The sequence below is a fragment of the Molothrus ater genome, chromosome 4, assembly GCF_012460135.2.
Source record: "Molothrus ater isolate BHLD 08-10-18 breed brown headed cowbird chromosome 4, BPBGC_Mater_1.1, whole genome shotgun sequence".
Taxonomy (NCBI): domain Eukaryota; kingdom Metazoa; phylum Chordata; class Aves; order Passeriformes; family Icteridae; genus Molothrus; species Molothrus ater.
Genome location: NC_050481.2, coordinates 21,743,160 through 21,757,354, shown reverse-complemented (window position 1 = coordinate 21,757,354; position 14,195 = coordinate 21,743,160). Strand labels below are relative to the sequence as shown.

General features: G+C 41.4%; 1 protein-coding gene across 2 annotated transcripts in view; it reads left to right on the top strand.

The window, feature by feature from the left end:
* UNC5C (unc-5 netrin receptor C) overlaps positions 1 to 14,195 on the top strand; it is a 247,875-nt gene that overhangs the window by 216,213 nt on the left and 17,467 nt on the right. For both annotated transcript variants that reach the window (XM_036381742.2, XM_036381741.2), the window contains 3 exons: positions 198 to 389; positions 1,613 to 1,957; positions 4,893 to 4,980. In XM_036381742.2, coding sequence (XP_036237635.1) covers positions 198 to 389; positions 1,613 to 1,957; positions 4,893 to 4,980 — 625 coding nt within the window. The remainder of the gene's footprint in view (positions 1 to 197; positions 390 to 1,612; positions 1,958 to 4,892; positions 4,981 to 14,195) is intronic.

Here is a 14,195-nt window from a genome sequence, read left to right as displayed (position 1 = left end):
CAAGTTAGAGAGAAATCAAGGATTGTTTTCAATCAAAAGGGCATAGACCTGCTACATGGTGTTGGAAACGGATTTTAAATTAGCCTGTAAAAAAGGCAGTAAATATCTGCAGGAAACAAGAATAATAAGAACATATTTTCTTGAAAGTCTCTGTAAGGAGGACATTTCTTGAAGGTTCCAGGCCTCTCTCCCTGCAGCTGCTCCTGACTCAGATGATGTTGCCCTCTACGTGGGGATTGTCATCGCCGTGATCGTGTGCCTGGCCATTTCTGTGGTCGTGGCCCTGTTTGTGTACCGCAAGAACCACCGGGACTTTGAGTCGGATATCATTGACTCCTCGGCACTAAACGGGGGATTTCAGCCTGTCAACATCAAGGCTGCGAGGCAAGGTTAGTTGGCATTTCACTCCATTTTGACCAATCCATGGAGATGCTATCAGGTTATGGTCTCTTGGGCTGCATGAATGGTATCGCTGGATGCCTGCTGACACTTGATAAAGAGGAGGAAGATCGTGTTCATATGTTTCTGATTGTCTAATGCTCAAAACCCATGATGGCGTTTGTCAACAGTGCTCAAGAGTATAAGGCAGGTGAATTTAGCTTCTGAAGAGAGAGCGTGAATGTGAGAGTGAAATTCAGATACTTTTGTGGAAGTACAGGTCCAGCTCAAGTTGAAATCAAAGGCAAAGCTCTGACAGAAACAATGGAGGCAGGATGCATCACAGGAGTGATACTACAGTAATTCTATCACATCTCCCTCCCCTTTATATCACTGATAGCTTTTCTTCCTGTGCCCTGTCTCCACTGGTATAAACAGTACTGTGCATTTAATAGAAAATGTAGAAGTTGTGGTAGAACATAATTTAATAATGAATATTTTTATCAGTGGTGCATAACAGCTTGTTTTTTTTTCCTCACTTCATTGGCCAGGAAGAAACCTCTAAAGGTAGTGCTGCCTTTATCAAGACACTTATTTAGGCTGAAGAATTCCCCTTTTTTCACCAATATCTACACCAGAAGAATATCTATACTCTAAAAGTTAAGATGACAAGAGAGTTGTTATGTGTAAGATTAGCAGAAGTGTTTTCTTTGCTGAAGAAACTTTGAAAGCAAATCTTAGAAAAATGTGATGCAGGTACTAACCCCTCACTGCAGGGAGTCATGGAATAATGACTTCATAGGCTTGTTGTCTTTTATTTCAGGAACGATGTCATTAGGCCAGTTAGAAAAATTGGGTAATGGTTGTCACATAACATTTAGGGAGGGGGTTTTTAGTTAAAACTTGATCTACTGAGCGATGAAAAGATCTTGCCCTGAAGCTAAGCATGTCATATTTGGAATCCGAGTGCAGCCTGGAAAAATACTCCCAGTGAAAACTCTTCAGAGCAGAAGCATGCTGTAATTTTGTACAGCAATCAGATTTCAAAGCAGCTGGGGCAATAGGAGCCCTGGGAGTTCGCTGGAGAATTCATGGAAATGGAGATGAAGGTTCAGGGACTTTGTGTATCTGAACATTTGGAATGAAAGATAAAATGCAAATGCAAATTGTTGCTCGGAATAAAGTCATCAGAACAGAAAAATAACATGGTTCTTCCTTCTCATCTCCACTGCAGACCTCCTGGCAGTGCCACCAGACCTCACTTCTGCTGCAGCCATGTACAGGGGTCCTGTGTACGCCTTGCATGATGTCTCTGATAAAATCCCAATGACCAATTCTCCAATCCTGGACCCGCTCCCCAACTTGAAGATCAAGGTTTTTAACACCTCCGGTGCAGTCACTCCCCAGGATGACCTATCTGACTTCTCCTCCAAGCTGTCCCCACAGATCACTCAGTCTCTGCTGGAGAATGAGACCATGAACATGAAGAACCAGAGCCTTGCTCGGCAAACTGACCCGTCATGCACCGCCTTTGGGACCTTCAACTCCTTAGGAGGCCACCTAGTAATTCCCAACTCAGGTAAGTGCTAGACATGCTGGCCTGAAGGTGCAGTTGTTTTGTGGGATTAAGTGGTGTTAGCTTGTCTATGGGGGGAAAGAAAGTCCATACATGGGACTCTGCCTTTTCTTTGATCAAAACAAATAAATGGGGCTTCCCTCCCCGCTCCATTTGCATCTACAAAAGTACTTTGAATATTTTCTACCCAATCTTGTGGCCACCTTTTAAACACTACAGGCTTAGGAAGACTTGGGCCCCTCACTACAAAAGCACCAGTCTTAGGAGTAGCAGCTGAGGGAGCTGGGGTTGTGTAGCCTGAAAGAAAGGAGGCTGAGAGGGGACCTTATCCCTTTCTACAACTGCCTGAAAGGAGGCTGCAATAAGGTGGGGATTGATCTCTTCTCCCAAGGAGAGACATAGGAATGTGATCTAATGGTGAACACTGTGATGTGTTAATGATTGGATTCAATGATCTTAGAGGTCTCTTCCAACCTAAATGATTGTCTGATTCTAAACTGAATATTGCAGAGCTCTTAGCCACTTTCTGAGACATGCAAGATTTCAGAGCTCCCCTGTGTCAAGTGCAATTCAGCATCACCTTTTCCTTTCATGCAGTTCTAGAAAAGGGACTTCAATACAGTAAGCCTCTATTGTGTCATTGTACTAAAAGAGAACAAATTAATTTCAAAACAAATTGGTTGCTCCACTTTCAATTCAGTCTATGTGCAATTGAAGTAGGACAACAGAACACCATTTTTGGGAGGCTTTTTGCCTGTATTTATTGTTGACTTGCTTTACAACTAGGAAAGAGAGGACTGAGCATTGAAGGGCTATTGATGTAATGCAACATGCTGCTCAGTCTTTCTCATACAGCACCAAGTCAGGTTTCCAGGTCCCTTCAGGCCACCCTGACACCAGCAGGCAATTTCAGAGCATCCAAGGAGCTCTTGGGCAGCCTTGGGAGAGCTCCAGTCTTTCAGACAGATTTTTTAGCAGGACCATGCTGCTGCTGCTTTGTTCCTACATGAAGTGTTGATGTTTTTTCTAAGGAAGTTCAGCACCTAGATGTTCCCATGGGTTTAGCATGATACTGCAGAGCAGCATTAATATCTAAAGTGAGAATTAATCAAATACATAAAGCATTTGATTTGAGGAATGTGCAGGGTATACAGTGGTCAGGAACACACCTGCCCAGTTTCACTGGATTCAGGAGAGACTACAGTACATGTGAGACTGCAGCTCACAGCTTGGCCATTTTACAGCAAATGCCCTCACCAAGGAGATGGTGCCTACCCTTGTCCCCTGTGTCTCTGCTGGATCATTTCTTTTTTGTTGATGTTATGGAGGAAGCAAAATCCCTAGGTGGCCCAGGACCTGGGTGGTTTGGTTCCAGGATGCAGTCCCACACTGCCCATGAAGCAGCCAAAAGTGCTCGGACCCATAGCCCTGGTCTCTGAGCTCCTGTCTAATGGGAGGCAAAAATATCTGTGAAATCCAAGTGAAAGCTGAACAACTTCAATAAATCTGGTGCTGACTGATGAGCAATGTTGAAAATTTGTGCAATACAATCTTGGATTTCATATTTTTCTAAGTAGCAGCTGAAGATAGATATTGATACTCAGTTTTCATATGCCACAGTGGTGCACATTATCAGCAAAGTCCATTAGTCACTGTTAATTCACATATATTAATATCAATTTGTAAAGAAAAAACATTTGATGCTGAAATCCCTTCAAAATGATTAAAGTAATGATTCTGTAAAATAAAATAATCTGTCTGCTGCTGCTTTGTATGCCTCTGTGATGCTTCTAGATGTATGTCCTCCTGAAGATATGATCAGAGCCCTTCAGTTTCAGTACACCTGCCCTGTTACAGCTGCAAGCATGCACAGGTTAGGCTGTAACAGGCTGTAGAAGGCATCTGTGGAAAATGCTTCCCTAGCCACCCCTCTCCTCAAAGCTAAGTGTGAGACTGAGGTCCTGCACACCAACACATGGGAGGTGTCCAGTGTAACCGAACTGTGAATGCTAAAGAAAAGAGGCAGAGCCATGCAAGGTGTCTATAAAGTGTCTCTAGTGTAAACACATCTATGAAAATAATCTTCCTCTAGGTTTGTTTTTAGCTATGTGGTAAGAACTGTATGCAAATCCTTGCCAGTGATTTCCAGCTAATCCTCATCTACAAAGAGAGCTGCTGAGATGTGTCCAGAGAGTGAAATAGCCAGTTCATGGGCCGTGTTTGTTGTGTAGAGACAAGACATCTTTTAAATGGCAGTAATATAAGAACACTCTTTTTTAATCAAGTGTGAAGCAAATCATTAGTGAAAATGACACTGGGCATATTTGCCCATGGTTTTTTTCAAGGTTGCATATCCCAGTTTTGAGGCACTCTACAGGACTAGGCACTTCCAAAAACCAAGAAGCCCAGTTTTGTCTCCCCAGCAGACTCAGTTCTAGGAACTGAGTGCATTAAAAGACAGGATGCCAGACACAGAAGCCATCTTTCAGGAAACAACTAGTTCTTGTTGCTTCCTGGGACAGTGCTCCACTGCTTTTCTTTCCTGATCTTAATTAAGTAAGAATTGCCTAGGGAGAGATGTCCCATTACAGCTGTTGGAAATTTTAGTCAGAGTTGTTTGTTTTTCCATCATTTTACAAGGTAAGCAACAGTGTAACCATCTGTCTGCTCTTTAAATAAAACTAAAGGGAAGAAAATCCTCTCCATTTCTGTTTTTCAGTGCAGAGGAAAAAGAACAGGCATCTGGACACTGAAGACACCAGGGTTAGAGTTAATGCTTTTTCTCATATTTTGCTGAGGTCATTTACACTCTGATGGTGAGGGTGGCTGAAAATCTGGCATTGCAGACTTCATCTTCTGCCTCTCCTGTCACTCCTCTCCACAGACCCACTCACCTTTTTTTTCTCCATCTTATCTTTTGGTCTCTTCTGTTCTGCAGGAGTAAGTTTGCTGATCCCAGCAGGAGCCGTTCCACAAGGGAGAGTCTATGAAATGTATCTGACAGTTCACAGGAAGGAGAACATGAGGTAAAAAATGCCTTTATTTCCTTGTGCATTAATAGAGTAACTGAAAACCTGTGGTAATAATACTTATGCAAAGCCTACTGCATTGAAAGTATTTGCTGACTTGGAGGTAAACACAAGCAAAGCAAGGATAAACTTTGCCACAAAACCAGCTCAGACATTTGCTTTCCTGATCCAGGTGTTGCAGTCCTCAGGCCAGGGGGATGCTGAATTGTAGAGGAGCAAGGAAAATATGCCAGCATGAGTTTGTGCAGCAGAGAAGGTGTGAAATCACCTCTTGATAAAGAGCTGTGCTCCAAAGGAGAAAGGAGCAGAGAGGAAAGGTGATAAATCAGCTCAGTGGAGGGACAGGTGCCTGAGCACCTGATGTGAAAAATATCCTCTCCTGTTAGAGTGAAGGTGAATTTTTATTTTATCCTTCATGGGCTTGGCTAGTCCATGCAGAGGATGGAGCCAAAGCTTTTGGTGTCCTCCACCTCCTTGCTGCTTAGCCCCAGACACCATGTGCCAAAGGCACCCAGAGTTGATGCCGGGATGACCACGGTTGTCTCCTGTTACCTGAATGTGTGGCCAATTCATACTCTAGATCTTAATGTCTACTGACATGTGATCTGGCAGCCTTGAAATTAAAAAAAAATGTTTACAAAAAGGCCAAGGTACCATTTGGAGCCAGTCAGAAGACCCTCATGTTGAGAAAGGTGAGATCTTAGGCTGCAGAATGGACTCTTGCACAAAGGCAGAATGGCAAATGTGAAGCTGAGGCAGTCATTACACAGTACTTTGCCTCTTTCTCCTCCTCATAGCTGGATATGTTTTTTGGCTCAGCCTCTTAATAGCTTTTATTATGTGCTAAGCCACAGCTGTTTATACACTGTGTGATATTGAACACTATTCTTTAGCTTGGTAGTCTTTCACCCAAGCTAAAATAATCTGCTTAAAGAAAAATTAAGTAATCCTTCCACCCACCCTTTTGCATACATTATTCATCAGCCGCTCTTTGAAAATAGCTAATTGCAGCTACAGAAAAAATGTCTCTGTTCATAGCTAGTATTGATTATATTCCTATTACTTTTGGCTGTGAAAGAGGTTTACAAACAGTACTGAACAAAGACTCCTTCCTGAGGAAGGAAAAAAAATCATATGGCATCCCCTGTTATTCAGCTTGCTTCTAAATCTCCCTTTCCAAAATACCTAATTCTTTAAAAAAATTATTTAATTCCTAGATGGTGCTGTATGTGCAATTATTTTCTTTCCAGTCAGTTATGGAGGGAATCCTGTTACTTTATTCATGCAGCTGTGGACAACTAATGTCACATACTTGTCTAATTTATTTTCTTCAAGGATCATAAAGCCCCCTCTGCATGCTTTGAGAAAGCTGTAACTCAGCAAGTCACACAGAGGATAGAAGGATAGGTTAACCTGTGTTGGGAACAGCATGGCTGGAGATGTGCTGCCTGCCAATCTTGAGCAAGTATGCCAAAGGACACCTGCAGAAGTAAACAGAATGGTGTGAATCCTCATTTACAATGAAGATTTTAGAAGTGATTTCCTTCCCTGGGAGAGGAGAGCAGAGCAGTCTGCCTTGGGGCATCAGGGCTCATTTTATTGTGGTGGCAGTCACTTTCTGGGTGCACAGAGTCCAGCTGCTTATCTGATTTGTGGCAGTTTTTCAGAAAACACACCAGGCTCCTCATGCTCTTGGAAAGCAGCTTCTTCTGGGACATTTAAATGGAGCTCATTGGCTTTTGTCTAGATCACTCAGAACTGAATATTCTGTCCCCTTTCCCCAGGTGCCAGGAGCAGAAGGGGGTGGGTGGCACCCAGCTGTAATGTTCTCCTGCTGCAGGACTGGTTACCAGGCACTTCACTTCAGTACCAGAGCTACAGCTTGGTCAAAGCTTCTTTTTCTGGCTGCATGGGCCACAGATGCTGCTTCATATAATTGGAGTCATATGGGTACCAAAACTTGCTGTGTAGCATAATTATTTTTTAAATCAGCTGCTGCACTCTTGCAGCACTCTAGCAGAGAGTGATAGTCCCCAGTAAGGATGAGCTGCAGACATTTCCTTTCATGGCCAAGAAGTAACTGCAGTGTGTTCAACAAACCCTGTGAGACCCTATATTTCTTTCCATGACCACTGTGCAAATGTGTATGGGTTGAAAAGTCCTGTTATGTGTTGATGTTGTTTGGAAGGGGACACACAGTAAATTATAAAATGCATGTTGTTATCAGAAATGAAGGCAGAGCCTTGTCCTTGATATTACAAGTAGCACTGAGGTGATAATGTGGTTTCCACAGTGGTAACCTAGCAGAACCAGACCAGCAACAGAGAGGGTCCCCACCCCAGCTCACATATCTCCAACAACTTAAGATCTAGCTCACACTTTCTTTGTAGAACTATGAAACTACATATGAATAGTCAGAAACAAAAAATATGTTATCTCACAGACACCTGCAAATTCCCATTTTCTTTTCCTTCCTTTGATTTTATAAGTTGTTTCCCCAGTTAGTCTCTGAAAGCTGTAGTACAGAAATTTGAGAGACTTCACAATTCAGTAATATCACTCTTTGTGCTGCCTTGCAGATTGGTTAGCAGAGCTTTCTGAGACAGTGTGTTTACTCCATTTCATATCCATCAAAGCATGTGAGAGCAGGAAGGTCACCCTAAAAGCATTATCATTTGGCGGTGAATTGGAGTTCTGATAGCTTGCAGTAAACACCATTGGAGGCATTTGTTTCCTCCAAGTGTATCAGCATACTCGTGGCACAGTGGGTTTTCTCTTCTACTGGACTGATGCTCCAGAAGAGTGTTATCCCTGCTCCTGTCCTGCAAGCTCACCCTCATTTTTCTGTCATTTGAGGCAGGATGGATGGCAGGCAGATCCCAGGCTCTCATCCCTGGTTGATCTCATAAAAAGATCCACGGTCTTTATGAAGAAGCTACAGTGGGGAAAATTATATATGGGTGTATGTTTGCACACATATTTTTATGGGTGTATGTTTGCACACACATTTTTTCAGTTACACTTATATACATAACATATACCTATATATGTATACATGTACTTGCATATACACATGCAAGTACATATATATGTATATGTTATATATATACATATATATGTATATATATGTATATACATATATATGTACATATATACATTTATATACATATATACATATCTACATATATATGTATATGTTAAGTACATACATATATATGTATATGTTATGTATATACATGTAACTGAAAAAATGACAACCCAATGAGAATATTTCACAGCTATCAGACAGGTTTCTGTCTTGAAGCTGTGTCTTTTTCAGTGGTGAGCAGATGCTCTCTCTCCTAGTCTGGGGAAATGTCACCAACTTTCAGATTTGCCAGCAGTCCCTTCTTCAGTAGTGGTTTCATCTGTAAAATCAGCACACTATATTGGCCAGTACCTGGCAAGATCCTCTTCCCATGAGCATCTACGAGAGGCTTCGTCTTACAGATTAAGTGATTTATTTAATTAATCTGTAATTTAATCCTAAGGATTAAATAGCATAAGTATAAACCTCCAGCCTCCAGGATTTGCTTGACTGCCTCAGGTTAAAAAACAAATCTCGCTGTGAGCTAAATTAGCAGAGCTGTGTTTCCTTCAGAAACATCTGGCAGTGGTCAGTGCTAGATGGGGTCTGGGTCTTGATGGACCACTGGTTTTATCTTGTGTGGCAGTTCCTGTGTTCCTGTGTGAGCCCCTGCTGAGCTCGCACAGCTTTAGGTGGAGCTACTCTTGCATGCTCTAATCAGAGGCAGGAACTGCACAAAACAGCTACAGCTCTGTGAAGGACACTCCTGCCTAATCCATCACACAGGAGGTGTTCCAAATGAGAGTGGAGGTCGCTGTGCCCACAAAATTTGACAACCCTGAAGAACAGAGGAAGCAACACTCTTAAAGGTCTTGATGGAAGACACATATAAATGTGAAAATTTCAAATTAGCTACCTTGAAAGAGAAAAGGGTCAGGTGAGCCTTGCCAGGATTTGTATCAATGGCTTCATAAAGTATGCACAGAGTTTAATATAAAGTGAAGCATCTGATCAATGATTGTGATCCAGTGAGTAATGTTGCTTTTTCACCAGTAAATCTTAAGCTTAGTGATGTGAAATAAAAGAAATTGAAGTCTTCCACATTTCATTTTTCCACCTTCCTTATCTCAGTTGCATAAACAAAATTACTTTGCATCTCCAGAAGACAATTTCTTGAAGTGTCAGTCACTATAATTGAAAAATTCAACATGAAAAAGACCAGAGCATGATAGACTGTCAGAAGAACCAGGGTCTGTCAAGAATATTAAGTTTGAAACTAAAGAAAGAACACATATTAAAAAATAAAGCCCCAGCAATGAAAGGAGAAATAAAATATCTTTTCTCTAGCTTTTGGCTAAGCTGTGCAGAAGGGTTGCAACCTGTTGCTATGCAGTAGCCATTCCTCTCTCCCTGCTCTGTCCTGTGGCTCCTGAGCTGCTGTGATTGCCTGGAGCACAGTAGCAGGGAGCACAGTGTAGTCCCACTGAGGAGCAGAGATTTATCTAGTTGTGCTCACATCTGCTGTCTGACAGCTACCGTAATGAATATGGTCTGGCTTATTACAGGGAGACCGGTCTTGAATGGGTAATCCCATTAAAAACACAAATTTGATTGTGAAGAGACCAGATATGGTGAATAAAAGTTTGTTTGCTTTTAAATATAAGTTGACTGTTTTTGATAATCTCTGAGGGATGGGAAAACATCTAAAAATATCTGAAGACCTTTCAGTTACTGTTAGTGCCTTTTAATAGAAATGCTAGGCAGTGAGTAGAATTTTAGTGTCAGATCTTTGAAAAACAAAAACATCTCTTTGTTTTTGGAGTTATACAGCTGAGTGGCCTGTCTCTTCTAATAAGATATCCCAAGACTGCTGCAAGCCTAAAGTGAAGTCCATGTTGATGGGACTTTTGTAGGGGGTTGGGTTTGGTTTTTGTTTGGGTTTTTTTTTTTTGGTTTTTTTTTTTTTTTTTTTTGGATAGCAGCCTAAAAGATCACCCACAGTTTTGATCATTTCTGCTCATAGATTCAACTCCCTTGCTCTATACACTCCCCTGTGTCTCTGTGCTGGATCTCCCACAATCTATAACACATAAATCTCAATGCTGGTCACAACACGTGCTCCTCTAGGCTGGGATCCTGGCTTTGCTGGTGCTGTATCACCTATTTCAGGAGAAGGAGTAAAATTGCCTGTAATGAGTAACTACACAATAACTTGTCTTCAGGGAAATTTGTTGTTTACTAATTCCATGAATTACTGTTGGTTTATGCTTTGAAGAAGAACAATTAATATCCCTTGTATAATGTATCTTGTCTACTGCATCTGTTTCTGTTCTCATTAGCTGTAGTAAGGCATAATCCCTTTGTTTTAAAATGGAAATTGCAAACAGTGAGAAGCAAGAAAAGATTTGTTGGGAGATTTTTGTTCCTTTTCCCTGACACTTGTCATAGGACACCTCTCTTCTGTCTGTGCCATTGCATTGTTTAGCCTCATTCCACTGGGTTTCTGGTTTATTTCTGAGATCTCATGGTGGTCCCTAAACACACTGCTCCTACCTGCAGTCATGGTAGAGCCGGAGAGGAAAGGGAAAATCACCTCTGATGTGCTCTTTGTCCCGTACAACACCAGGAATCAGATTTGCTTCTTGTCACTGTGTCATGTTACATGTTGATGCCTGCTGTGTTGCAGTAAGCTCACCTGAAATGTTGTTCACTTTTATTGCTTTATTTGTTACTAAGTAACTCTTTGGAAGTTGTTTTGCTCCAGCCTGAGCTACTGAACAATTAATGAGATTTTATATGCTACTCATGTTTTTGCCCTGTCTAGAATTTTGCCATTGTCTTCTGGCTTTCACTGTTACTTGCAGTGATTCCTTATTAATTGTTACCTGTAAATGAAATAATTGGGTTTTCCACATTGTGAATAGAAATCCTGGCCCCACAGTAGTCAGAGAGAGGTTTAGCATAGACTTTAACAGAGCTGGGATATCACCTCAACAGTGACAGTGACCCACTTCACACCACTGGAGAACTTCTCTGCAACTCATTTTATCTCTGTTTTTAAAGGTTTATCTGTGTGAGGTGGATGTTGGAGAGTCACTAGGACCAGCAGGTGTTCAGTAATTTTGTGGTGCCAGTCTCTGATGTGTGCCTGGTTGGGAAATTGGGACTGTAAAGTCAAGCACCCCCACAACTGGCCCATTTTTCTGCTTTTCACTAATCAGACTGTTCTCTATTGTAAATATCCAGGTCAGGACCATGCATATCTCATCCAACTGGCAACAAATCTTCTAAGTCTGGTGACAAAGATGCTGTTTATGAACATGGGGAAAGAATATAAAGCCTTGATATTTTTAACACATCCGTTGTATGCTTGCATCCACCTCCCATCACAGTTCCTCACTCTACAGTCTGCAACACACCCTGGCTTGGTGTTCTGCATAATCATTTTGTAGTTGTTCTAATCAGCTGTAAAATGTTGCAGCACAGAATCGTGCTCTTCATCAGAGTCCTAAAATCTGACAGTAAAAAATTTTGGCATGAAGCAGTGACTAAATTTAACTTTACTTGGAGACAACTTCAGACTGTAAGATTTATGAGTACCATATTATTTTAATGACCTTTTGGGGTTTTTTGACTGCAGGCATCAGTGCTTGTTGATTTTAATTCATTTTTCACCTAAAAGGCATCGTATTAATTTTTTTAAGGCAATCATGATATATTCACTCCTGCATTTTGATTGCTTGTTTTGTAATTCAATCAAAAAAAAATGATAGCTTGTATTTTCTTTTCTTTTTCATGGATCAGTACTTTTAGATGAAGTTAGGTTAACGAGATGATTAAGTCTATAGCTGGTCATATCTGCTTTCCATACAAATGCTATAATTTTGAGAGATCTTTCTCATAAGATACAATGTTTCTTAAAATTTCTTGAATTAGCCATAAGAGAGTATTCAAATATCCACGAATTCCCAAGGCTGATGACCATTAAAAACCACTGACACACTCTTTAAAAAACACTCAGTTTTTTTTAAGCCTTTCGTTGCTTCTTATGTTCAAAATAACAATGTAAATGTGACAGAAAAAGAAGGCATGTTTTAGTGAAAAACTGTCCAATGATTTATTCAGTCTGGCCTTGCAAAAAAGTGGTACCTCATCTTCTTAATCTGAATCTGATGATTCTCTGCAGTATGCAAGAGACTGGACTAGGTCCTCCTCTTGTGTTTCATTTCTTTTGCTTATTGTTTGTTAGGCTAAAATAGCTGGCACAATACATGATAGCTGTCCAGATTGTTATACTTTGCATCTTTTTTGAAAGACATCTATATCGCAGCTGTTTGTTTCCAGTCCATGGATTTTCAGAAACAATTGTTATGTCATTTAGTAAACTCATCAGTTAATTTCCACAGATGCGTATCATCTGGATTTACTGATTTGCATAGATTTAAATTTTCCAATGCCAGACCCTTTTTTTCCTCAAATGCTACAAAAACCTCCACAACATTTGAGACAACCAGGGGTAATTTTCAAAAATGCCTTCATTCCATTTTGAAAAAAAGGATTTCTCAAAAGTTTGTTGTTCATTCTGTGAGATTAATGGGATAGGCAGGGAGAATTAAGGTGGACAAAATTAAATTAGTCCTATGGACATATATTTGCAATAACTACAATAGGTGTGATAAATTTGATATCAAAATAGCTTCTGTCCTGATTTGGCCTCCTTAAAAATGTTATCTAAGATTACCTGCCCTGCTCTTTGCTGCTCTGGTGTGGCCTGACCTTGAATATTGTGAGCAGATTCGGCTACCACAATACAAGAGAGGCTATTAGAGAGCATCTAAACTATTAGGGAGCATCCAAAGGAGGGCAGGGAAGAGGGTAAGGGCCTTGAAGGGAAGCCATGTGAGTATTGGCTGAGATCACTGCATCTGTTCAGCCTGGAGAAGAGGAGACTGAGGGGAGACCTCACTGCAGTTACAACTTCTTTATGAGGGGAAGAGGAGGGGCAGGCACTGATCTCTTCTCTGTGGAGACAGTGACAGGACCTGAGGGAAAGGCCTGAAGTTGTATCAGGGGAGGTTTAGGTTGGATATCAGGAAAAGGTTCTTCACCCAGAGGGTGTTTGGGCACTGGCACAGTCTCCCCAGGGAAGTGGTCACAGCACCAGCCTGGCAGAATTCAAGAAGTGTTTGGACAATGCTCTCAGGCACAGGGTGTCACTCTTGGGGATAATCCTGTGCGGGGCCAAAGTTGGACTTGATGATCCTTGTGGGTCCTTTCCAACTTAGGACATTCTAGGATTCTCCAATTACAGCTGCTTCTTTTTTTCTCTCAGTAAAGACAAAGACTTGCAATGTTGTCTCAACAGATTCCTCTAAGACTGATGTAGATGTACTTGTATTTGGAAATGCAGCCTGGAACTGAATCCTCAGCCAGAGCAGAGCACGTGTCGTCCTGTGAGCAGATCAGGATTTTTAGCACAGATCACATTGAATGCTTCTAAAATCCCACTTGCTGGTTTCTGGATCATGAATTTGTCCTCTATTATTTAGGGAGGCAGTTGATGAGGCACATTCAGCTCTATTTGTCATACACCAGATGTCGGGATAGTTAAAGTCACTCATGCTTCCTCTCGTTTTGAGCTCCTCAGCGGTTGGTCTGGGATGGTTTGCACTTGCACATGTGCACACACACACATGAACACACACTGTCATTTTCAAACCAGAGTGTATGTTATGTATCCTAAATATTCACATGATATCCCTTAACACCGATTCCTAGTGACTGGCAGCAGGCACACTGGATAATACCTGTGTTTTTAGCTGAACAACTCGGGGTAATCACTAGAAATCTTGGGATTTGCAAGTGTGTTTTACCCTTGCACTATTCCTTACCATCCTTTCTCCCTCACCAGCAGTGACACTTGCTCCCTGCAGGCTTATTTGCAATAGCCATTCCAATAGATCTGAATGCCTTTTAAGTAAAATGGAGTATCAGTGGTTTGGTGATGCCTCAGAACTCAAACTGCACATCTCAGATGTGCTGTGCACCACTTTCAGTCATGCTTACATGCTTATTAGTTCAGTGTCTTCCTCTTTTTGTCAGTTTTCTCTGTCCTGACAGTAAATAGTTCTCACAAGTGGTGCCT